The following is a 20,909-nucleotide window of genomic DNA, read 5'->3' as shown; positions in this document are numbered from 1 at the left end:
AAACTTTGTTTCGGTAGTTACTATTTTTAAATTTTAACAAAAATCACACTTTATCATTTTGTGAGTCAGAAAACAACTTTACAGAATTTCATTTCATGTATAAATAGTTAGAACTAACAAAGGTGCAAATATATAAAATTGTTCTCTGTTATACCAAATGTATCTTTTTTGCAATTTCTTGTTCTTAATTTCCTCACTATTTTTGAATATGTGTTTATTTTTCCTGTTTCGTGTCCCAAATATATGAAAATTCGAAGACCCTTCCATTCATCCGCAACTATTATATTTCCCAACTATCCACTTCTAAATAACAATTTTTCAATGTAGACGAGGCGATTGTGTTTGTCCCTTCACATCGATACAATCTGGTTGACAGGTTAGGGTTACTTTCACTGTCTCCATTTTTTCTACGTGTCGCTTCGCATTTTCCATGCGCAATGGTCATGCGGCCAACCGAAAGAAACTATGAATTTCTTTTGGTTGTCTGTTTCCCTCTTTTCAAAACCTCTGCTATTATATTTTTGAAAACAGATCATGTTGTTTCAAAACTTTGAAATACGCAATTCAATTAAAATATACTTGAAATTATGCTAAAATGACTTTAGAAACATCGGCTTATTTTTTTAAATCACTTGTCAGAATTTATTTAAAAATCTTAAACCTTGTATTAAAAAACCAAACATATTTACCTAATGATGAGAATTGAATGTGAAAAATTATTATATGTTTGATCTGAAACTTAATATTTCATAAACTAAAGTTCTTGTTCACATTTCTTTTAGATGTCTATAAATTGCTTGACTGAACATTTAACCGCTCTGAAAATTTTATTGATTTGAACCTCAAGTTATTTTTACATTGTATTGCTTGTTAATTTTTAATTATATTAATTATCATTATATTTCCAGCCACCTACCACCATGCCAGAGCATCAAGCTGTTGACATTGAGCATGTCCCAATTGTGACACCACCTCCATACATGGATCCAGCCAATGCACAGGCTAAGAAAAAAATGTCAAGGATTAGGAAGGAATCTGTTTCCAACATGAAACCATGCCAACATTGCGGTGCTCCACCACAAGCACAGGCTGCCAACTTACCACACGAACAAGGTACAACAAAAATTCACAAATTAAAAATCGTGCAAAAAATTTTAAAAAAATTAAAAGAAAAGATTACATAAGTATGTCTAAAAAAGAAGCTAACGCAAGTATATCTAAATATAGATCCGTGATGAGAGAAGTCAGAATACCTAATATAATAAGTTTTGCAACTGTTGTGCACTGAGATTATTAAAAATTTTACAACTATCTCTCGATGATACCTAATATTTTTTACGCTTTCATAAATCTATAAATTTAATTTTCAGTGCTCATCTGGCCAGCAGCTCGTCCAACAAATCACATTCATCAGGACTCTCGTCAATTCATCGGATATGTTCTTATCATTGCAATTGTTATTTTCTTGTTGTTCGCTGCTTGCAAGTATTTGCCTTAAACTCTGCAATATTTTCTTTGTTTTTTCAGTTCATTTTGCCACCCCAATTCACTTACAAATACCATAAACCGTTCGTAAATTATTCCCTTTTATGGTGTTATTTCTTTCCTCCCCGTTCCTACTTTAAAAGTTACAAATAATCAAAATCTTCTCACAGATAAATAAATACATTTAAGATAATCTCCAAGTCCTGCCGATCGAAAATACAATGTGATTACTTGAGCCCCAACAACAATTTCAAATGTTATTAGTACGATTCTCATTGAAAAAGATCGCGAAGCGTCCGTCCAATATTTGCATTGAAAGCAGTGCCTGATATCAATAGACTCCACCCCATTTCTGGCTCATTCTTATCAATTATCAGTGTAGGTAATGTTTTCCCGCTCACCACCTCATAAAGTTTTCTGCAGAATAACATGAAATTATATTTTTCAGCAATGTCTGAAAGTCCAACTGCAATTGTCATGCCTCCACCATATATGGACCCGGCAAACTCACAAGCCAAGAAACAACGACAGAGTTTTCGTCAGGAATCCATCCGAAAACTGAAAGTTTGTGAGCATTGCGGTGCTCTACCACATGCTCAGATCAGGAACTTGCCGGAAGAACAAGGTTAGTAAATTCATACAAATTATGAACTTCTCTTATCATAGGTTTGTTTTTATATATGTCTATAATAGTTTATTTCTAGATTTCACAAAATATTTAGTTTTGAACTTTTGGTGGAAACATTTACCGTAGCGGCTTTGTAGGCAAGCATGTACCATATAGATTAAAACTAAAAAAAAACACAAGATTTCTAAACACAATTTCACAAGGTACCATAGTACATCGATATTCATGCACCATTTTCACGAGCTGAAACAAAATCTTCAGTGTTCACATGGCCAGCTGCTCGTCCTATCAATTCAATTCAACAAGACTCTCGCCAATTCATCGGATATGTCATTATCATTGCTCTTGTCATTTTTGCACTTTTTGCTGCTTGCAAGTATCTACCTTAATCTCTGATTCAACTCAAACCCTATAGAATGAAAATTTTCTAATACAAATATCAATCACATTGACAATTTCTTTATAAAAAACCACAACATCGGACAGAATCTGTCTACAAAGCTTGATTCTAAAAACATTTCTCATTTATCACCAAACTCGGGCTCCCATCAATTGAAAAATATATAGGATTAAATCACCAAATTATGAAGGTGATGCAGGGTATTATCAGTGTGATGAAAATTAGGAAGTAATTGTGAAACTTATCAGAATGTTGATAACTTTAAAAAAAATTCACAAGACTTAAAAATGTTTGTGTGTATAAAGCAATAATTTTAATTTTGCTATTCCACATTTAAGATATGCAATTTTAAATACGTATCACATGCAAAACTACAGATTATCCATAAATTCTGAACAGACAGATCCGGCAATAGCAACAAGATAGTCAAATAACGGATCTTACTCGACAAAAACCACAAAATTTGGAACGAAATATCAAACCATTATCCAGAGACAGTGTCAGGTTTGTTTTGACTGGATTCTATTCTTTGTTTCTTATTTTTCATTCTTCTTCAACACTCTCATTATTCATTCAATAAACTTTTATTCAAACTAAAAAAGATATTTCAAAATAAAATCCATCTAATAACAGTTAGTTTGAACGGGGAATGTGTATTATGTTACAAAAAGAGACGGAATGGCAAGATCGGAAAAGAGATGGTTGTGCAAAAAATGTGCAAAAAATGTGTTAGGATTTTTTTTATTTTTGGAGAAAAATCCTCGTTACCCCCCTTAGGAATTTTTTTCTAAAAATAATAAAAAAATCCTAAGGGGGGTAACGAGGATTTCCTTCAAAAAAAGTGCAAAAAATGTGCAAAAAATGTGCAAAAAATGTGCAAAAAATGTGCAAAAAATGTGTTAAAAATGTGCAAAAAATGTGCAAAAAATGTGAGGATTTTTTTTTTTTGGAGAAAAATCCTCGTTACCCCCCTTATGATTTTTTCAGTATATCAATAGGTAAAATAACTATCGGTGTTTTTACTCAAGTAGTATTTTTCTTGTCATTCAATGTTTACTATGCGTTCTTTTCTTACAACGTTGACTTCCTTGCTCCAGAACACATTTCTTTTGGCATTGACAATTCAATCAATTATTCTTGATGTTTTTGGACTTTCCAGTAATAGTTGGTCATCTAGAAATCAATCCAATTTATTTTTTATAATCAAGTTCTCAAAAATTCAACAATTCTTATTCTCCTTCTTCATAGATTTATTGAAACGGGTCTCGTTCTGATGTCTGAGAGTAAGTTGAAAAATTTTCCTTGTTAGTGAACTTACTTTAAAGTTCACAATTTTGCCATTTTATTCAAAACTGACAGGTCATAATACACCTGCTTCTGCTTGGACACGTCTGTGATATATGCCAAAATTGATTTTTTTTTTCAGAATTTTTATTCTTCATATCAAAAGAAGAATCGTTTGTTCATTTCCACCTGTTATTCGAGTAATGCTTTCACGGACATTCCATATACCACTTTCAATGATAATATTCTCATAATATGACAACAAGTACAAATCTATACTATTCAAATGAATGGAAGAAGAAATGCTCGAATGATTCAAGTTTTCTGGCTTCTTGGCAAGGACTTTCTGTATTCTCTCATTCAATGTTGGTATTTTTTATCCCAATTTACGGATTCACGACTTATTGTATATTACAAAAAACTCCAAAAACTATGAATTCGGTAAAATGGGTTCTACTAAACACGCATTGTTGGTAAGATTACTGCAAACTCATATGAATTCTATAAGACCTGTCATATCTTCACTTTAATAAAAATCTGTAATTTTGTTACTCGAGTCGCAAGGTTTAATCAGTTTTCAAAAAAAAAACTATCTAAATTTCAACGAGATTTTAAAATTGGAATCAAAAATTCCACGTTGTTACAAAATACCCTCCTGAATTTTTATGCCAATGCCTTCTTTTACAGGTGTTGTTATGTCGATATATTGATATGCTCCCTCATTACCCCGTATTTCTTTTTTCCAACAATTTCTGGGTTTCCAGTTGGTTTACTACGTGTGCTTAAAGTTCCAACGTCTGTTCAAGTTCTTATAGGATTTATTTCTGCTTTGTGTAAGTTGAACAAACCACAATAACTGTCATTATTTATTGCAATTCAGTTATGGCAATCTCTCTTGTTGCATTATTTGAAAATCGAAGTAGTGCCATTCAGAACAATAAATTCAGAATTACAAAAAAACGGTGGAAATTATTATATTATTCCGTGAATTGCTTTATTGTATTAGTTTATCTAATTCCTCCATATTGCAATGTTCCAGAACAAGAGTCAGCTAAATTGCATTTGCTGCAAGTAAGTAAAAGAAAAGTGATGTTATGTGCGCTTTTCAAAGTTGTTGATTTTCATGAAAGTACTAGTAAGTTTTACTTTTAGGCAATTCCATGCCCGACAGAGGAGTTTTTCTACTCCGATGTTTTTGTTTGGACAATTGATAAATTTTGGATAAACTACCTTTGGATGAGTACAGGTGTTATAGTTTTGATGTTATTCAGTCAATTGGGATTTTTTACAATATGTTGCATATATTATTTATACATCTCTACAGCAATAATGATTTCTTCAAACACAAGAAAATTTCAACGTTCTTTCTTTTTGGGAACAATTACTCAGGCAGTTGTTCCATTAATATTTCTACTGCTACCCGTAATAATTGGAATTGTGGTTATTTACTGTGAATATTATAATCAAGAACTAAATAACTCTTTAGTATTATTTTTATCATTGCATGGGTTCACTTCAACATTTGTCATTATACTTGTACATCATCCATATCGAAGATTTCTCATCAAAGTCGTAACATTTGATAGAAGCGCCGGTAAGTGAGAGCTGGTCTCCGAACAACAAAAACATGTTCCCCTGACAAGAAAAGTAGGTCAATATAGTCTCGAACTTCAAGTGTAGACGTATGCCATTCGAAAACTTATGTTCGAAATATGTAAGCACAAAAATTGTGAAGACAAATTGAACATAAAACAGCTGCGTACTGAAGGCGAGTGAAGAGGCTCACCATGATGTCTCGACCGGAATGAATGTTTAAACTACAGGAGAACTAAATAAAATTTAAAAAAAAACAAATTTGTTACCAAAAATTTAGGTTTTTTGCCCAAAAACGGATAATTTGGAATTTATAAATTTATAATGCATGCTCGACATCTGGAGGGGCTCTATTAATTTGTAAAGTAAAACAAATTTTAACTAAAGTAATTTCAGAAGTGACCGGGATTTCATACATTACAAAAGGTGCTCGAGTCGACAATAATGTGTTGAGAAGACTTCCAAACCGCACTTCTCCTTATATTAGAACTGATTTTTGAAAAACTATAAAAATTCAACTTTATATAGTTTTGCAAACTAGTGTATATAAAAAATCCAATAAACCGGGTGAATAGAGATTGGTACAGTTAATGATTACTGAAAACCAGTTACATGTTTGCATTGTCGCTCGTTGTGAAGGTAAAAAATTACATGATTTCAAAATGAGAATTGAAATCAAAATTTGTGTGGGCAAGAATATGGAAAATGAATTATTTCAAAAAAGTTATGCATTTGAATTTGCACTTTGCTGTTTCTTAAGTTTAGCAGCAGTAACTTGTTTCGATACACGTGAAGCTCCAACCATACAGCATCCAAGAAGGCATACAGATACCATGAGACACATCCAACACAAATACAAAATGCTAACACTGAATGCAGTCCAATATGTAAGATTGTCACAATTTTCATGATTATCATAGATTTGCATTGTCCAGAGAATACCAATTGGAATGCACATGCACAAACAGCAGAACGTAAATCTACTAATTCGATGCATTTTCAATGGAGTCGCATTTTTGATGTCTGTTTCTGTTGAGGTTTGTGGAGCCATTGCTTGCTTTGCACGACGCCACTGAAAATCGATTTCAGGAAATTCCTACATTTTTAAAAATAGTATTCAAGCTTTGAACATTGTATCTCACTTTACATTTAAGTTTTGAAATCTCTAATTAGCTTTGTGAAAAAAATTCAAACCCAAAAATTTTATAGCATATATACAAAACGAACAATTAATTTCCAAAGCTCAAACTGTGAAAGTTTTATGTAATTTTTATGAAACCCCATAACTTACACCAATAAGGTAGAATGGGAAGTTGAGTGCACTGATAAAAATAACAATTCCAGTGATAATGAGCCAATATGGAATGTGCTTATCTGCTTCACAATTGCGTTTATTAATCCAACCAACAGTGATCAAGAAAATGGACATGCAGAAACCGAAGCATGATGATACTGCTCTTACTGGAATTAAAAATTTTGTATTTTCAGTTAATGACTTTACGGTAATCAGAACTGTTTAGTTTGTGGTCTGTGAAAATTTAATTTTTAATACTTAAGATTTCTTTATAAACCACTTACAAACAAAAAGAAGCTTTGGTGGTAGCTTATCAGTTCTCTGAACTTTTCGTACGGCAGCATTATATTCGTTGTGAACGTCTCGTACCGGCATTTTGTGTTCTGAGTGATATGAACTTACAATTAAATGAGAATTGAAAAGATTGTAAATTCGAAAGAGAACGTGAAAAAATGAACAGTGCTAACGCTAATGGGAAAAACAAAAAATCAAAGTGGTAAAATAAAAACGAAAGATGGAAGAAAAGTGGGCGGCGGAAGATCATAGAATAGTAATGGACCAGTGGGGTATTCTGATTGCAAATGATAGTTAACTCGTTCTTAAAGAGAACAAGACACAACTAATAAATCATAGCCGGATGGAATAACCTGACCGTTTAAAGACAATCTATCATATAGTTGGTTGAAATTTTTGACGAGAGTTAAAATTATAGATAGGCAGTGAGAATACTGTATCACGCGCAACTGATCTAAATTGATTTGAAAAAAAAAGAATGAAGATAAACAAGTCACAAGTCTTTTTATCACGTCATATCAAATAAGGAAATTAACGATACATTCCGATACAAGGAAACTCGTGTATAGTCATTCTTTTTCGTGTTTTTTCCATCTGGACTTGAATAAGAACAGGAGTTCCAAATGTTTGAATAAATTAAGCCGCTGATAGAAGAGATCCCAGGTATACATTTTCGAAAATATTTCGATAACTTTCATATAATTTCAGACCAACTTCCTGGCTGAAGAGTTTTTTGTTTATGACGAAACAACGGAATTGACAGACAAGAATCTCGTTAACTAATTGACATTGAAATTAGTTTTCCAAGATGGAAATTTTCTGAAGGACTAAATTCTTTTAACCGTCAAATTGAAAAATGACATGAGTATAGAACAATTTAAACTTATGTAATTCCTTCTTTACTTCACATTTCTGATGCTATTGTGACGTTGTGCGAAAGGTGAATTCAATAATAATCAAGTGAAGATAATTCCATGAAACGGCGTTTTTTTCGATAGATGTGCCAAATTTCAATTGTTCTTTGAACAATGTCTTAAATAATTCTTCTGACCATCTGCAAAGTATTTTGGAAAATAGTTTTGTTTTAAATATTAAAAATATTATTACAGTTTAAGCTTCGATATCCACTTCATTCCCTTCATCAGATTTGCAAAATACATGAACAACTATTATAAGGCAACAACAAGAGAAACATGCACCAAGTATTGCAACAAGCACGATAATGTCGAAAACACTAATAACAAAAGATGTCCAATAAGTGATTGCTGGACATTCATGGCGCGAGAAAAACATTTGAAAAGTATAATATGTAGTGGGTGCACAAATACCGAACAGAACAGTAACTGCAGCATTACAGATATTATGCAGATAACGCGGAATAAATTTAATAATTTCTTCCGATGTGATTTCACCCTCGTAAATAGGCTCTAAGAGACTGTGGATTCTATTCTGACGATCTTGAATAGCTTTCTTTTTCTTAAAAAAATTAAATTGGAAATGTGACTTCCTTTTGTACAACTTACTCCATATGTATAAAATGGGTAATAAAGTGAGCAAATGAGCATTGCGATTCCAATTAGCAACAGGTAAAACGGAATATCTCCGCAACTATCACTCCATAAACTCAAAAAAATCAAATATAATGCAATGACAATGATAGCAACGTTTGCAGCAATTGTCTGAGCTGAAATATTTAATTTTCTACGGGGTTTACAGAAAAATAAACTTACAAATGAAACAAACTGTTTCCCAAACTTTCATAAAAATCGAAACGCTTTCGGGAATACTATTAGCTTTTTGAAATTCATTAGTGGTTGATCAATATTTTTCGCGAACAGACATTTTTTACTAAAAGGAATATTTAAGAGAAACACGTTGAAAATATAAAAAATTAGACGAACTTCTCAACAACACGTTGCATGGCATCCTCAACGCGAGAATAATAACTGGGGCGCGATTGTTGACCTCTTCCCGTGTCTGGTTTTGCCTAAACTTTTTTCGCCGTGTTCAAATCACTTTATTTCGATTTTTTTTTATTTGAAATTCCTGCTAGATTAGAAGCCACGCCCGGGTCAAAAAAAGAGGCACCTAGAACATAAAACAAAATAGACGAACTCGTCAACAACATGATCCACCCGCAGAAATAGCTGATCGCTCGATATTCCTGAAATTATTTTGATTTCGATGAAGTATTCAGAAAAAAACACATTTATTTCCAGGAAAAATAGAGGGAAACGCATTGTGGCATAAAATAGTTTACAATTAGAAGATATTAATATTAGTAAAATAATCTTATTTTTGTAGTTGAAATTATATATTAACAAAACAATTAATTTAAGCTGGTGAATCTTCTGTGCTTACTGGTTCTCTTTTGTTTGGTTTACAACATGAAAAACATAGAAGGCAACAACCAAAGCAGCATATACCGAGTATGAAAATGAACAAGATACTGTAGATAACACTAATAGCAAAGGCTGTCCAATAAGTGATGCCGGACATTTCATCAAAAAAAGTAAGTGATTGTCGGACATTCATTGAAAACATTTTGAATGTACTAATTGTAGTTATTCCACAGATGCTGAGCACAACATTGAATGCACCAGCACTAATTTTATACATACAACACGGAACATATTCAGCAATTTCATCCGATGTGATTTCACCCTCGTTAATTTGCTCTGATTCACTGTTGATCGCATTCCGACGATCTTGGATTGCTTTCTTTTTCTAAAATTAAGTAAAATCGAAATTATTCATTTGACAGGTATTGCTCACTCAGTAAGCATGAATTGGTTTAAACATCGCGCAAAGAAGCATTGCAATTCCAATCATTGCCAGGCATACACGAATATCTAGGCAATTTTCACTCCATGTGCTCAAACCAATCAAATAGATTGAAATGAAAAGGAGAATAACTGCTGCAGACTGAGCTGAAATCATTAAATTAGTTATGTTTTTACAGCAAAATAAACTCACAAATGGAATGTAGTTTTTTATAAACCTTTTGAAGAAACAAAGCATTTTGGGAATATTATTAGCTCTTTGATGTTGACTGCGCCTTGATCGATTTTTCTTGCGACCAGGCATTTTGAATGGAAAGGATATCAATAGAACCACCTGAAGGGAAGAATGAGACAGAAGAACTCGTGAACCACATGCTACACGACCTTGAATCAGTAAAGGGCAGCAACCAAAACAACAAGCACAAAGTACTAAAATAAGCCAAATACTGTAGATAATACTAATAACAAAAGCTGTTCAAAATGTGATTGCTGGACATTCAGCGGGGGAGAAAAACATTTTAAAGGTATAGAATGCAGTGGGTCCGCAAATTCCAATCAGAATACAAAATGGAGAATTACAAATTGTATGCATGTGACAAGGAATATGCTTAATAATTTCTTCCTGAGTGATGTCACCCACGTGGATGGGCTCTGATAGACTGTTGATCCTATTCTCACGATCTTCGATTGCTTTCTTTTTCTAAAAATAATTAGCTTCAAAATGAGACATTTTATTAGCATCACTCAATGCATACGCATGAATGGGGGTATACAATGTGCAAATGAAAATTATGATTCCGATAAACAACAGGTATAATCGAACGTCTCCACATTCATCACTCCATAGACTTAATATAATCAAGTATAAGGGAATGAAGACAATACCAACTATAGCGACAGTGGTTTGTGCTAAAATACGTAAACTATTAGAATGATTGCTTACATTTTTGGAAAATCTTTTTGACCACATTTTTTGCAAAAAAAATATAAAACTTACATAAAGAATGAATTGCTTCATAAACCTTACAAAATACGGAAGCTCTATCAAGAGTACTATCAGCTCTTCAAAATTCATTGGCGGTTGAGCGATATTTTTCACGAACAGACATTGCCAATGAAGGGAGTATTCAAGATAAATGAATTGAAATGAGACAAAATAGACAAATTAGTCAACAACCGGAATTTTTTCAACATTACGAAAAACAAATCGTTGCGAAAAACTGTTGATGTGCTTAATAAGTAACTTTGTTTTCAGTCTCTATTTTTTGCAGTCCAGGCAACCAAGCTTTACCTTATTTTTGATAGAGTAATTCTTATTTATATTCTTATAATATAAAAAACTATTCTACAGCCTAATATAATTTTCTCCAATGACTGAAAATCAATGACAGTTGAACAGTTTTTCTTTTGATCCAACAGAAAATAAGTGGCTCAAAGGACAAATTTGAATAAAATTATAAATGGTACGTTTTTAGGTGTTCAACTATTCATTTCATTTGTGTTCACACATTTTCAATTTGCTGCTCCTTTAGCTTTTGTTTGAGTTTCCATCAAGGAACAAATTAAATTTTTTACACAGCGTACAGTAAACTGTGGCCGTCTTCAAAAAAAAAGTCTTTGCTAAAAAGGGAGTGTAACAGGGAAGTTGAAGATAAACACGACGACCATTACGGCAGATGAGAAAAAAATAAAACGACGGAATAGATGAAATAGAACAAAAATTCAATAGGAAGTTGACATTTCAAAACACGAAATGTCGGAAACCCGAGAAGTCAAAAAACAATAGACAATATTTTCGCATGAGATATTTAAGAAAATTGATACTGTGATTGATACAATTTTGATAGGGAAGATTTTTGATCCTTATTTTTTGACAAAAAAGTTGAAACGGTGAGTACGATTCTAACAACTTCAAAATGCAGAAGGGTTATATTATGTCCTCTAAACGTTTTGCATGTGAGATTAAATTTTTCTTGGTCTGTTACTTTGTGAAAGTATTGAGGACTGTATTTATTAAAGGATGTGAAGGGAAACAAACAATCAATTTGATACCGTTGAAAATTATAAAAACACACTTTCAAAATTTAATTGGCGCATTGAACGCGTTCAGGTGTACTTGTCTATAGCACGAATTTCCAAAAATTCAGACAGGTACGACAATAAGTCAGTAGTAATCAGTTAAAGGATAATAATATTAATTGAGGAAAAATTTAAATTTTTTCGAAAAATATTATACCACTGGTGTTTTATTTAGTCTTTGATAGTTTTCGGAAAACTCAGAAATATTCCACTCGCCAAAATGACTGACCCTAAAAGTAAAAGCCAGAATTACAATTGGACAAGGCCTTGATTTTTCAACAACATAGAATGTTTACAGAGTCAATCCTTTTCTTGCGTTTTTTCCCCAGGAGTTTCTCAATTTTAATGAGCACGACAATCAGCAATTTCCGTAAAGATTTCTCAACACTTTGAAAAAATGCTCGTTATCGTTTAAAAGAACAAACCTGAAAAATCAAATTTCAATTTTGGACATTCGAAGAAATTTGATACACATATTATAATTGATTTCCGTTGAATGATATTAAAAAAGCTAATAAAACTTTATGATCAAACCTCTATTTGCACCTGCTCCCAAAATTTGTGGCGAATGAGATATAAACTTTAAAACCCAACATAGCCAGGGTGTTTTTATGATAACTTCTATCGAATCGTATTATTCAAATGAATGGAAATTAAAATGCTCCCCTGATACCAGCTTTTTGAGTTCTTGGCAGGGGCTTTCTCTATTTTCTCATTCTTTGCTCATATTTTTTCTACCTATGCACGCTCTTACAATTCATTGCATTTTTAATAAGACACCAAAAACAATGGATTCTGTTAAATGGGTTATTTTCAATACACATTGCTGGTTAGTTGCAGGATAAAAATTAATCATAGACCAATTTTACTAAATTCAAATTCTGAAAAGTCATTCGGCAGGCTTCGGGACGAGTCGGTGCCACTCGAAAGAGAAACAGCGAAATGTAAATGTTTAGCTGTAAAACTCCAGATCCAAGTTCACTGTGAGCATTTCAATTTGCTCTAAACATCCATGTCAGCAAGAGAGCGACGGTGTCATGACTTCAGTGCCTAAAAATTTAAAGTCCAGAAGATTTTTATTCGAAACGCTGTCAAATAGTTTGTACAGCCCATGAAAATGCTCACCGTGAGCTTGATTTCTCGAGTTTTGCACACTGAATTATTTCTCAACATTAGCTTTCAAATGAAACAGGAATTCTCAAATTGATCTGTAGCTCAATTGGCAAACGCTCATAAATCATTATTTTTGTAGGTGTTGCTATGTTGATATTCTGGTATGCTCGCTCATAACTCCATATTTCTTTTTTCCAACCCTTTCCGGCTTCCCAGTTGGTCTTTTTCGCGTTCTTGGAATTCCAACATCGGCTCAACTCTATATTGGAATGGTTTCTTGTATGGGTGAGTTTCACCAAACAATTGACAAAAACAGATGACAATTTGCAGTTATGGGTATTTCAATAATTGCTTTGTTTGAGAATCGAAGTAGTTGTATTCAGAACAATCGATTTAAAATAACCAAAATTGGTACAAAAGTAGTATATTACTTTCTAAATTGCATTCCCATTGTGGGATACCTCATACCGCCCTTTTTCCACATTCCAGATCAAAATGCAGCAAAATTAAATCTGCTTCAGGTCAGAATATTTTAGTTGCAGTGATAAAAATTTTCGGTATTTCAGACAATACCATGCCCCACGGAAGAGTTCTTTTACAGTGAAATTTTCGTTTTAGCAACCGATGATTTTTGGCACACTTATCTCTGGATGTTTACAACTATTATAGTTATTGGAATTTTTATTCAAGTCGCTTTCTTTTTTCTCTGTTGTTTATATTATATTTATTTTTCCACAACAATCACTCTTTCTCCGAAAACAAAAAAGTATCAACGTACATTTTTCTTAGGAACAATTGCTCAAGCACTGGTTCCATTGATTTTCCTTTTGGCACCAGCGGCACTTGTATTTTTATCCATTTTCTTTAATTACTATGATCAATCTCTTAATAATTTTATTGTTTTATTTATCTCATTTCATGATTTTGTCTCAACGTTTATAATTATTCTGATTCACCATCCATATAGGCAATTTTTAATTCAAGTTGCAACTTTTGATAAAGTTCATAGAAAGTGAACACAAATTTCTGTATGCATCTGTATATATGCAAAAGGAAAATTAAATATTATCTATCGATGGAAATGTTAGAAAAGCGAATTACTTGGCACGGCAGCAGGTGCCACAAAGCCTGCAGCTGAATAAAGTTAAGATACGATTGCTTGCTGACAAATAGGACACTAAATTGGAAAATACACACCACATTTTGATTTTTAATCAGATCTTTTTTAATTTTAATTTTAGTCACATCTAGACTACTCTGACTACTATTCTCACACGTGTGGCCAACAATCATTCGGACTACGCTGTAGGCAGTCAGGAGTTTTCAAATGATAAGGTGTTCAACAGTGTAGTCTTATTTGTATCATTTTCACATAAAACGCAATTTCAAAAACTCCCAATTTTCTTCAGACTGCGGTAAAATAATGTCGGTTGCAATCAAAAATACTGGGTAAGATCAATTCGGTAATTATATTTTACAACTTAACTGTTCAGATTTTTTGCTGGAAAAACAGTATTTATTACTGGTGCTTCAAGAGGCATCGGTAAAGAAATTGCCTTGAAATTGGCAAAAGACGGAGCCAATATTGTGGTAGCAGCGAAGACAGCAACTGCTCATCCAAAACTACCGGGAACTATTTATACTGCGGCAGCCGAAATTGAGAAGGTTAGTTTTTGTTGATAAAGTTGAACTTTATTTTCAAACATACAGCCAACATGTTAGTTTATTTCTCAACTCAACCCTCAGCTAGAAATAAAGATTAAGCATATTCCTCTTATTAACCGAAAATTTAAATTTCCAACTTGTCAGGCAGGAGGTCATGCTCTTCCATGCGTCGTAGATGTTCGTGATGAGGCAGCAGTAAAAGCTGCAGTTGACGCTGCAGTCAAAAAATTCGGAGGAATCGATATTCTGATAAATAATGCTTCAGCCATCTCTCTTACCAACACAGAAGATACAGACATGAAACGATACGATCTGATGCACTCAATCAATACACGTGGAACCTACCTACTCACAAAAACTTGTCTCCCTTATTTGAAGAAAGGAAAAAATCCACATGTGTTGAATATTTCGCCGCCTCTTGATATGGAAGCAAAATGGTTTGGACCTCATGTTGGGTATACTATGGCAAAATTCGGAATGTCAATGTGTGTACTTGGACATCATGAAGAATTCCGTCCATATGGAATTGCAGTGAACGCTTTATGGCCGTTAACTGCAATTTGGACATCTGCAATGGAGTTTTTATCTCATGGAGGAGATTCTGCAGGAAACAGAAAAGCATCAATTATGGCTGATTCTGCATACGCTATTCTATCAAAAGACTCGAAAAAGTTCACCGGCAATTTCCTAATTGATGAAGAACTACTACAAACACAAGGGATCACCAATTTTGAGCAATACGAATGTGTTCCAGGATCCTCACTTATTCCAGACTTTTTTGTCCCTGAAAAGTCATTTGCACCAAGATTTGGATCATCAAAATTATAAAGGAAAATACCAAATAATTTTATAACAATCGCAATAAAAATTGTCTCACAATTAGTTATTTTTATGCAACAATTGAAGTTCAACAAATGAAAATATGTCTTCGGCAATTTTGTGCCCGTCTTGAAGATGATGAAACATTCCACCTTTCGGCAATTCAGATATTCTTGTCAAATTCAAATATCTATCTTCCAATATATCTTTCGAGCATCTCCAAGGTGTTTGTTTTGAATAGCTCACAGCAGTTGGTATCCGGACTTGAGAACTCAACCACACACTTTCAAAATTGAAACTACTGTCTAAAATAGTGAGAGCAGAAGGTAAAGTATCAGTTAACCAGTAGAGATAGATTTCAGTTGCTATTTCATCCATAGTGAACAATTCATTTAGATTAGTTTCCGCAAAAAACGTGGATAATTGCTTCCACCGAGATTCGATATATTTGGCAGTTCCTGATGGAGAGTTAAGAAAAGCAGCACCTGGAAATATGATAATTAAGACAACTTCTAATTAAAATATTTATTTGAATTCACTTACCAAAAGCTTGTGAATTAGTTGGATAAGCAAATTTGTCCTGTTTAAAATAGTCTGCTAAATCTGTCATTTGATCTCTATTGTCTTTACCGGTTTCCCGGTTTTCCTGGTTTTCTCTGTCTTCATCCTTTTGGCCCATAGCTTTCAATGCATATTTTGCTAGAGTGAACGTTGAAAATGTTGGATTGACAAATGGGTTTGACAAATGCAATCCAGCAATTCTTGTCGGGTACAGAGACGACAATAAAGTTGCTACGTCACTACCGTAACCTTCAGTTCCGTGCACAAAGTAATTGTTCAAATTCAAACGATACATTAGTTTTGCAATGATTCTTGCAGTGGCAATTGCATTGAAACCTTGTTTAGTTGGTTTGTCAGAAAAAATAAATCCAGGAAGACTTGGTACAATAACTTCAAATTGAATTGCTTCTTCAACGCCGAAGTCAAAACCATGGCGAGATGGATTTGTGAGAATTGGAATAATCTGTGAAAAATATGTTTTTAATTATTTAAAAAAAAGGACAAACCTTGAAGAAATCCCAAAAACTTCCTGGAAATCCATGAAAAATTAATAAAGGTACAACTCTTGATTTTTTATCTTTCGGTGGAGTTGAGACACGGAGAAAATGAATTTTAAGGCCTTCAATTTCGGTTTTATACTGTTTGAAAGTATTTAAAAAGTGTTGATGTTGTTTCCAATTAAATCCCAAAAGTACTTGTTTCAATTCGTTCAAATAATTGTCGTAGTTTGTATCGTAAAGAGTTGGCAAAAATCTCTCAGATTCCAATTTTTCCTTGAAATTTGACACTCTAAAGAATTCATTAATGAAATTCTTGTTATACGTTTCAACCTACTCTGATTCCTTAATATCAATTGTAAACGAATAAATAGTGTCATCATCCTTTTCAGGATCATCAAGCTTCCAATAGTCATCAGGATCAATTTCAAGTGGTGGAAAATCGGGTTTATGAATATAAATACTGAGGAGTATCGAGAATATAGAAATAACAACCACTGAAAAGAAAAACCAGGAACTCATTTTTACCCAAAATCGATGAAGAAGTAAAAGGTGAGTGACCTGGCAAGTAAATGGTTGAGTTGGTCAAACAATGTGCCAAAGAAGATTGACCCGAGCCGATGAGGACTCTGTTATTGACATTAGAAAAGGAAAAAGAGGAAAGGGAAGAGTTACTCTTTGAAAACGTGTTCTGTTCGTAGCTTTTGTACATGAAAAAATTACATTTCTTTAATAAATTACAGAAAGAACTTCTTCATTAAAAACGCTTTACATGTACTACAAAGTTCGAAGTTTTATAGATTTTTTAAATGATTTTTTAAAATGTCAATTGATTTCCAAAAACTCTAATTATTACATGTACTTGTTTTGACCCGTCTCCTTCTCTTTACAAATGTAAACCTATCGACAACGTGTTCCTCCAAATTATAGCTGAAATTAGAAATAATACATTAATACGTACAAAAACTGGCATTTACCACAGGGATTTCAACTTCAAATGATGATCCAAATCAGGATCAATGTGCTCATCATGCTCATAATCTTCATTTAAATTTTCAATTTTTTCATATCTCAACTGTAGAACACTCTCTTTATGACGTTCAAGACGTTTCCAATATCCAACTCGAGGCCCTGAATCACTTTTTAAAGTTTATTTTTTACATTTTTATATTCAAAACTTACAATCATGTCCAAAATTGCTATCTTGAAACTGTTTTTTCAGAAGAACTAAATAGTTTGTTGGTGCTCTTAAAATATTGTAGGTTATAGATGGTGTACACTCGTTTTTAGTGTCTGCTCCATCTATTTCCACGGGGCATTCTTTCAAGAAACTTGAGTAAAGTTTCCCAAAAATAGAATTAATGGATGTTCGATGATATTCGTTGCCTCCAGTCAGATAATGAAAAGTTCGAATGGCATAGAAGTTTTCAAATGTTTCCGAGAGTGGTTCACAAATGCATACTGGCCATGAGAAAGTATGTAAAACAATTCTTTCAACAATTATAACATTCCAACCAATATTCAATTTACTCAATTCATCAAGCAGATCAACTCCAATTGATTCTTCGATCTCCCATCTAGATTTTTTATTGATTGAATAAATTACATTGGACTGGAAATCATCCGGAGATTCTGCTTTGTTGGAAATGCAGTCACTGTAAGTTGTCTTCATGATTGATGCAGATTTTTTTAAATGGGAGAGACAAAGTTTGGCAATTGAATTCCTATCATTGTCTTTTTCGACTGGAGGTCTTCCATTCTTTTTCCTTAAAAAACAAAATGTGATTCAAGTGTTTACGAAGAAGGAAATCACATCAAAATTTGAAAATCTATAAAATTTGTAAGCACCAAAAAATCAACTCACCAAAAGTATTCATCTTCCATTGAAATAGAAAAGCTCGCTGTTTTTTTTTTGAAAATGTTCCGTATTTTTATTCGTTTATTGTGAAGTATTTCGCAATTTCTAAATCAATGAGTAACTAACATTTTGATGATGTTTGTTTCTAGTTCTGGAAAACTTTATCAGTGAATGATTGCTGCCATGCATTTGAACTAGAACAGTTGACGTTGAATATTTAAACTACATATTTCAAGACCTAATTCCTAATAGGAACAAGCATTTTCCACAGTCTCGTTTAATTTCATTTCTCATTTTCAAATATCATATTCTAGTAAAAACTAGTTTAAGAAGGTTCATCTATGATGAGAAAAATATCGGTATCTCCTTTTATGAGTCAATGCGATAATATTGACATTACGCGCATCGGATCAAAATATAGAAAGAGAGAAGGATACGGTTTATTATCAGAACAAATAAGAAAAAGACACACATATGGACAAAAACCCAGGAAAAAACAGAGAAAGCTCTCTGCATCGTTCACTTTTCTTATCATATCATCTTATTCTTTCCAAATAATGAAGCTTTTTCCAATCTGGAATTGGATTTTTAATAAGATTATCATTTACAATCACTTACCGATTTGAAATAATTGTTTCTATTCCTTTTTCTTCTCTCTTTATTTTCTATATCAATATCACAAAATCCAGCAGGTTTTCTTTTTGAATTTATTGGAACGCTATCATCATCTGGTTTAAATTCATTTTCAAAATGATACACGCTGGATTCTTCTAAAAAGAAAACGTTAAGAATAGCTCTTCCAACAATATAATATAATTACCTTGCATTTTTCGAATTGCATAGATGCACCATGCTCCACACAAAAGAAAAATTCCAATCGTGATAAATGTAACGACCAGGCAGAATAACTAAACATAAATATATTTGTAGGTTGCAACAAATTAACTTACTAATTGATCATTTTGATATCTTGAAATTAAAACTTCAACATTATCGAACACTTCAGTAGTATTATTCATTGTCAAAGAGTGAAAATTAAAATTTGAAATGAATTAAAATTGTTATTATCTTTTTTTTGAGAAAAATTACGTGGAGAATTTGATTTTTTTTGAAAAATTTCATGTAAAAATGTAAAAGTTTGTTTTTTGTTATTTCCGCAAGTTTTGGCAGAACATGTTCAAAAAAAATTTGATGTCACTGAAACTTTTCCACATAAATTTACAAAATGACCGGGAAGTGATATTTCCGAATCCACTGATTTTACATCTAGATTTTAAACAATAATGAGGAGACCCTGCCTGTTCGTGAGCTCTAGGCTCGTTCCAAACTTCCCAATTTAAATTTTAAATTTTCAAAGAACTGGACGATATCAGGGATTGTAACGCATGTTTATTTTTGAATTGGTGACATAATACAACAAAAGAACTAGAGATTCATTTTCATTGTAACTTCTGTTGTTGAATTATTTTCTCTAGATGAAGATCACACTCTTGCGAATCTAAAATCAGAATAACATTATTTTTTAACCTAATTGACTTCTCTTACATCAGTCAAGTATTTGACAAATCCTCCCACTTCTTTCACTTCTTCATTTTCAACTTCAACAACTGAAAAATCAGAACCAGCAATTGATCTTGAATTGTCATCGATCACAACTGTTTCATCATCTTTCACATTTCTTGCAGCCAGCAGACACCAGAGTCCACACAGAATTGCAAAGAAAACACCAAAAATAGTGAGTAAAATCATTGTCCACTGTAAATTTTTAAAGGTTTTTTGCATCTAGAATTGAATTCTCGCAAAACTTATATATATATATATATAAGCTTATATCCTTATATCAGTATATCCTTATATCCTTATATCAGCTTATATCAGCTTATATCGTATAGGCCTCCAGGGTATATTTAGCTTTATTCCACTTACAGTATTATAGTCATATTCTTGTATGAGCTTAATGTGAACATTGTTGAGAATAACAGTAGCTGCAGTAGAGGTGACATTAGGCGACATTGTCGAAATTTGAGTCACGGAGATAATATTGCAATTGCCTGATAGATGTTTCGAAATAAACTTTAATTTCTGTTTTTTTTTTCTAAACTAACTTATTAGAGAATAGTTCAAGGGTGTTACGGAAATATTCTTGATTTGATGTTGAACACATTTTGGGAATTTTAAATTATATTTTATTATTGTAGTTATCATTCTTATACAGCTTCAGATTTTGATTCGGAGACACTTTTGTCGTCTTCTTTCAGACGATAGGATGCACACAAGCACCAGAAACCACAGGCAATCAACAAAATAACGACCAGATTTATGAATAGCATATCCAGAAACTGCAAAATTTCAAATTTTCAGGACAGGAAAGTTATAACTATATCATAACGTTAAGTGACTTACTTGAAAATCATAGTATTCATTTTTTATTCTAAAAATGGCATTATTCAACGTTTCATTAGCAGCTGTAGAAGTGTCGTTAGAAGACATTTTCGTTTGGTTGATTGTTTAAACTTCAGAAATGAAAATTTCAATTAACATTTCCAAGCAGAGCTT

At 32.7% G+C, this 20,909-nt stretch overlaps 12 protein-coding genes, 4 non-coding genes and 1 pseudogene across 18 annotated transcripts; 7 read left to right on the top strand and 10 right to left on the bottom strand.

Moving 5' to 3' along the window:
* Positions 1 to 387: 387 nt before the first annotated feature.
* Positions 388 to 534, bottom strand: T04C12.31. The gene has a single exon (NR_069406.1). It is a non-coding gene; the product is annotated as an Unclassified non-coding RNA T04C12.31 (non-coding RNA).
* Positions 535 to 906: 372 nt separating this feature from the next.
* On the top strand, positions 907 to 1,676 carry T04C12.11 (LITAF domain-containing protein). Its single transcript, NM_001269356.2, has 2 exons — positions 907 to 1,113; positions 1,371 to 1,676. Exons 1-2 carry the CDS (start codon positions 921 to 923, stop codon positions 1,496 to 1,498), a joined length of 321 nt encoding a protein of 106 aa, NP_001256285.1. The 5' UTR covers positions 907 to 920; the 3' UTR covers positions 1,499 to 1,676.
* Positions 1,677 to 1,926: 250 nt separating this feature from the next.
* On the top strand, positions 1,927 to 2,556 carry T04C12.1 (LITAF domain-containing protein). The gene is made up of 2 exons (NM_073414.7): positions 1,927 to 2,110; positions 2,375 to 2,556. The coding sequence occupies exons 1-2, from the start codon at positions 1,936 to 1,938 to the stop codon at positions 2,500 to 2,502; spliced, it is 303 nt and encodes a 100-aa protein (NP_505815.2). The 5' UTR covers positions 1,927 to 1,935; the 3' UTR covers positions 2,503 to 2,556.
* A 1,496-nt stretch (positions 2,557 to 4,052) lies between these two features.
* Positions 4,053 to 5,902, top strand: srh-75 (Serpentine Receptor, class H; the record flags this gene model as incomplete). 2 transcript variants are annotated; one of them, NM_001028928.3, is made up of 5 exons in its annotated part: positions 4,053 to 4,270; positions 4,485 to 4,630; positions 4,678 to 4,868; positions 4,950 to 5,391; positions 5,787 to 5,902. In NM_001028928.3, the coding sequence occupies 5 exons, from the start codon at positions 4,053 to 4,055 to the stop codon at positions 5,888 to 5,890; spliced, it is 1,101 nt and encodes a 366-aa protein (NP_001024099.2). The 2 variants fall into 2 exon arrangements, with proteins under 2 accessions (NP_001024099.2, NP_001024100.2); NM_001028929.4 differs by having other exon boundaries at positions 4,053 to 4,162; positions 5,787 to 5,890.
* On the bottom strand, positions 5,900 to 7,069 carry T04C12.7 (Conserved plasma membrane protein). The gene is made up of 3 exons (NM_001028930.2): positions 6,969 to 7,069; positions 6,682 to 6,851; positions 5,900 to 6,462 (listed from the first exon to the last, which is right to left on the bottom strand). Exons 1-3 carry the CDS (start codon positions 7,057 to 7,059, stop codon positions 6,115 to 6,117), a joined length of 609 nt encoding a protein of 202 aa, NP_001024101.1. The 5' UTR covers positions 7,060 to 7,069; the 3' UTR covers positions 5,900 to 6,114.
* Positions 7,070 to 7,497: 428 nt separating this feature from the next.
* On the top strand, positions 7,498 to 7,823 carry T04C12.32. The gene is made up of 2 exons (NR_102069.1): positions 7,498 to 7,641; positions 7,687 to 7,823. It is a non-coding gene; the product is annotated as an Unclassified non-coding RNA T04C12.32 (non-coding RNA).
* A 72-nt stretch (positions 7,824 to 7,895) lies between these two features.
* Positions 7,896 to 7,916, bottom strand: 21ur-14351. Its single transcript, NR_069405.1, has one exon.
* Positions 7,917 to 8,087: 171 nt separating this feature from the next.
* T04C12.33 (Serpentine Receptor, class E (Epsilon)) lies at positions 8,088 to 8,975 on the bottom strand. The gene is made up of 4 exons (NM_001348584.2): positions 8,880 to 8,975; positions 8,709 to 8,826; positions 8,502 to 8,662; positions 8,088 to 8,454 (listed from the first exon to the last, which is right to left on the bottom strand). The coding sequence occupies exons 2-4, from the start codon at positions 8,737 to 8,739 to the stop codon at positions 8,089 to 8,091; spliced, it is 558 nt and encodes a 185-aa protein (NP_001335557.1). The 5' UTR covers positions 8,740 to 8,826; positions 8,880 to 8,975; the 3' UTR covers position 8,088.
* A 200-nt stretch (positions 8,976 to 9,175) lies between these two features.
* On the bottom strand, positions 9,176 to 10,870 carry C45B11.7 (annotated as a pseudogene). Its single transcript has 3 exons — positions 9,955 to 10,870; positions 9,754 to 9,908; positions 9,176 to 9,705 (listed from the first exon to the last, which is right to left on the bottom strand). Coding segments are annotated over exons 1-3 (1,601 nt in total).
* Positions 10,871 to 12,417: 1,547 nt separating this feature from the next.
* On the top strand, positions 12,418 to 13,976 carry srh-74 (Serpentine Receptor, class H). The gene is made up of 4 exons (NM_073412.2): positions 12,418 to 12,669; positions 13,093 to 13,238; positions 13,284 to 13,474; positions 13,520 to 13,976. The coding sequence occupies exons 1-4, from the start codon at positions 12,452 to 12,454 to the stop codon at positions 13,967 to 13,969; spliced, it is 1,005 nt and encodes a 334-aa protein (NP_505813.1). The 5' UTR covers positions 12,418 to 12,451; the 3' UTR covers positions 13,970 to 13,976.
* A 386-nt stretch (positions 13,977 to 14,362) lies between these two features.
* dhs-18 (Hydroxysteroid dehydrogenase-like protein 2) lies at positions 14,363 to 15,491 on the top strand. Its single transcript, NM_073411.9, has 3 exons — positions 14,363 to 14,402; positions 14,447 to 14,618; positions 14,763 to 15,491. Exons 1-3 carry the CDS (start codon positions 14,377 to 14,379, stop codon positions 15,444 to 15,446), a joined length of 882 nt encoding a protein of 293 aa, NP_505812.1. The 5' UTR covers positions 14,363 to 14,376; the 3' UTR covers positions 15,447 to 15,491.
* C45B11.6 (Epoxide hydrolase) lies at positions 15,453 to 17,129 on the bottom strand. Its single transcript, NM_001129406.6, has 4 exons — positions 16,833 to 17,129; positions 16,505 to 16,787; positions 15,981 to 16,461; positions 15,453 to 15,922 (listed from the first exon to the last, which is right to left on the bottom strand). The coding sequence occupies exons 1-4, from the start codon at positions 17,015 to 17,017 to the stop codon at positions 15,498 to 15,500; spliced, it is 1,374 nt and encodes a 457-aa protein (NP_001122878.1). The 5' UTR covers positions 17,018 to 17,129; the 3' UTR covers positions 15,453 to 15,497.
* Positions 16,963 to 17,112, top strand: C45B11.10. The gene has a single exon (NR_069404.1). It is a non-coding gene; the product is annotated as an Unclassified non-coding RNA C45B11.10 (non-coding RNA).
* An 86-nt stretch (positions 17,130 to 17,215) lies between the features above and the next one.
* Positions 17,216 to 18,486, bottom strand: C45B11.2 (uncharacterized protein). Its single transcript, NM_073410.5, has 4 exons — positions 18,360 to 18,486; positions 17,678 to 18,261; positions 17,473 to 17,626; positions 17,216 to 17,425 (listed from the first exon to the last, which is right to left on the bottom strand). Exons 1-4 carry the CDS (start codon positions 18,377 to 18,379, stop codon positions 17,341 to 17,343), a joined length of 843 nt encoding a protein of 280 aa, NP_505811.2. The 5' UTR covers positions 18,380 to 18,486; the 3' UTR covers positions 17,216 to 17,340.
* A 297-nt stretch (positions 18,487 to 18,783) lies between these two features.
* C45B11.5 (uncharacterized protein) lies at positions 18,784 to 19,397 on the bottom strand. Its single transcript, NM_001028538.3, has 4 exons — positions 19,304 to 19,397; positions 19,174 to 19,261; positions 18,972 to 19,123; positions 18,784 to 18,927 (listed from the first exon to the last, which is right to left on the bottom strand). Exons 1-4 carry the CDS (start codon positions 19,370 to 19,372, stop codon positions 18,895 to 18,897), a joined length of 342 nt encoding a protein of 113 aa, NP_001023709.1. The 5' UTR covers positions 19,373 to 19,397; the 3' UTR covers positions 18,784 to 18,894.
* A 325-nt stretch (positions 19,398 to 19,722) lies between these two features.
* On the bottom strand, positions 19,723 to 20,423 carry C45B11.8 (uncharacterized protein). The gene is made up of 3 exons (NM_001129407.5): positions 20,280 to 20,423; positions 19,899 to 20,108; positions 19,723 to 19,851 (listed from the first exon to the last, which is right to left on the bottom strand). Exons 1-3 carry the CDS (start codon positions 20,364 to 20,366, stop codon positions 19,825 to 19,827), a joined length of 324 nt encoding a protein of 107 aa, NP_001122879.1. The 5' UTR covers positions 20,367 to 20,423; the 3' UTR covers positions 19,723 to 19,824.
* A 97-nt stretch (positions 20,424 to 20,520) lies between these two features.
* C45B11.9 (Ac108) lies at positions 20,521 to 20,876 on the bottom strand. Its single transcript, NM_001269355.3, has 2 exons — positions 20,757 to 20,876; positions 20,521 to 20,692 (listed from the first exon to the last, which is right to left on the bottom strand). Exons 1-2 carry the CDS (start codon positions 20,841 to 20,843, stop codon positions 20,561 to 20,563), a joined length of 219 nt encoding a protein of 72 aa, NP_001256284.1. The 5' UTR covers positions 20,844 to 20,876; the 3' UTR covers positions 20,521 to 20,560.
* Between the last annotated feature and the right edge of the window lie 33 nt (positions 20,877 to 20,909).

The sequence above is a fragment of the Caenorhabditis elegans genome, chromosome V (assembly GCF_000002985.6).
Source record: "Caenorhabditis elegans chromosome V".
In the NCBI taxonomy this organism is placed as follows: Eukaryota; Metazoa; Nematoda; class Chromadorea; order Rhabditida; family Rhabditidae; genus Caenorhabditis; species Caenorhabditis elegans.
The sequence above is the reverse complement of the archived record's forward strand: the minus strand, read 5'-3'. Positions and strand labels throughout refer to the sequence as shown.

Bases quoted from the DNA above. Each gene is read 5' to 3' on its own strand.
- T04C12.11 (NM_001269356.2), top strand. From the start codon at position 921: ATGCCAGAGCATCAAGCTGTTGACATTGAGCATGTCCCAATTGTGACA. The intron at 1,114-1,370 runs GTACAACAAAAA...TTTAATTTTCAG, and splicing joins CAACTTACCACACGAACAAG to TGCTCATCTGGCCAGCAGCT.
- T04C12.1 (NM_073414.7), top strand. From the start codon at position 1,936: ATGTCTGAAAGTCCAACTGCAATTGTCATGCCTCCACCATATATGGAC. The intron at 2,111-2,374 runs GTTAGTAAATTC...CAAAATCTTCAG, and splicing joins GAACTTGCCGGAAGAACAAG to TGTTCACATGGCCAGCTGCT.
- T04C12.7 (NM_001028930.2), bottom strand. From the start codon at position 7,059: ATGCCGGTACGAGACGTTCACAACGAATATAATGCTGCCGTACGAAAA. The intron at 6,852-6,968 runs GTAAGTGGTTTA...TTTTAATTCCAG, and splicing joins ACCAAAGCTTCTTTTTGTTT to TAAGAGCAGTATCATCATGC. The intron at 6,463-6,681 runs GTAAGTTATGGG...ATCGATTTTCAG, and splicing joins TCCCATTCTACCTTATTGGT to TGGCGTCGTGCAAAGCAAGC.
- T04C12.33 (NM_001348584.2), bottom strand. From the start codon at position 8,739: ATGAAAGTTTGGGAAACAGTTTGTTTCATTT. The intron at 8,663-8,708 runs GTAAGTTTATTT...TAAATATTTCAG, and splicing joins GGAAACAGTTTGTTTCATTT to CTCAGACAATTGCTGCAAAC. The intron at 8,455-8,501 runs GTAAGTTGTACA...AATTTTTTTAAG, and splicing joins ACCCATTTTATACATATGGA to AAAAAGAAAGCTATTCAAGA.
- srh-74 (NM_073412.2), top strand. From the start codon at position 12,452: ATGATAACTTCTATCGAATCGTATTATTCAAATGAATGGAAATTAAAA. The intron at 13,239-13,283 runs GTGAGTTTCACC...GACAATTTGCAG, and splicing joins TGGAATGGTTTCTTGTATGG to TTATGGGTATTTCAATAATT. The intron at 13,475-13,519 runs GTCAGAATATTT...TCGGTATTTCAG, and splicing joins CAAAATTAAATCTGCTTCAG to ACAATACCATGCCCCACGGA.
- dhs-18 (NM_073411.9), top strand. From the start codon at position 14,377: ATGTCGGTTGCAATCAAAAATACTGG. The intron at 14,403-14,446 runs GTAAGATCAATT...TTAACTGTTCAG, and splicing joins GTTGCAATCAAAAATACTGG to ATTTTTTGCTGGAAAAACAG. The intron at 14,619-14,762 runs GTTAGTTTTTGT...CCAACTTGTCAG, and splicing joins CGGCAGCCGAAATTGAGAAG to GCAGGAGGTCATGCTCTTCC.
- C45B11.6 (NM_001129406.6), bottom strand. From the start codon at position 17,017: ATGAGTTCCTGGTTTTTCTTTTCAGTGGTTGTTATTTCTATATTCTCG. The intron at 16,788-16,832 runs GTAGGTTGAAAC...TGAATTCTTTAG, and splicing joins ATTGATATTAAGGAATCAGA to AGTGTCAAATTTCAAGGAAA. The intron at 15,923-15,980 runs GTAAGTGAATTC...TCATATTTCCAG, and splicing joins AACTAATTCACAAGCTTTTG to GTGCTGCTTTTCTTAACTCT.
- C45B11.2 (NM_073410.5), bottom strand. From the start codon at position 18,379: ATGGAAGATGAATACTTTTG. The intron at 18,262-18,359 runs GTGAGTTGATTT...TTGTTTTTTAAG, and splicing joins ATGGAAGATGAATACTTTTG to GAAAAAGAATGGAAGACCTC. The intron at 17,627-17,677 runs GTAAGTTTTGAA...AAAGTGATTCAG, and splicing joins TAGCAATTTTGGACATGATT to GGCCTCGAGTTGGATATTGG.
- C45B11.5 (NM_001028538.3), bottom strand. From the start codon at position 19,372: ATGAATAATACTACTGAAGTGTTCGATAATGTTGAAGTTTTAATTTCA. The intron at 19,262-19,303 runs GTAAGTTAATTT...ATTTATGTTTAG, and splicing joins GATATCAAAATGATCAATTA to TTATTCTGCCTGGTCGTTAC. The intron at 19,124-19,173 runs GTAATTATATTA...TTTTCTTTTTAG, and splicing joins TGCAATTCGAAAAATGCAAG to AAGAATCCAGCGTGTATCAT.
- C45B11.8 (NM_001129407.5), bottom strand. From the start codon at position 20,366: ATGTCGCCTAATGTCACCTCTACTGCAGCTACTGTTATTCTCAACAAT. The intron at 20,109-20,279 runs GTAAGTGGAATA...AAAAATTTACAG, and splicing joins AAGAATATGACTATAATACT to TGGACAATGATTTTACTCAC. The intron at 19,852-19,898 runs GTAAGAGAAGTC...TTCTGATTTTAG, and splicing joins TTGTCAAATACTTGACTGAT to ATTCGCAAGAGTGTGATCTT.
- C45B11.9 (NM_001269355.3), bottom strand. From the start codon at position 20,843: ATGTCTTCTAACGACACTTCTACAGCTGCTAATGAAACGTTGAATAAT. The intron at 20,693-20,756 runs GTAAGTCACTTA...GAAATTTTGCAG, and splicing joins ATGAATACTATGATTTTCAA to TTTCTGGATATGCTATTCAT.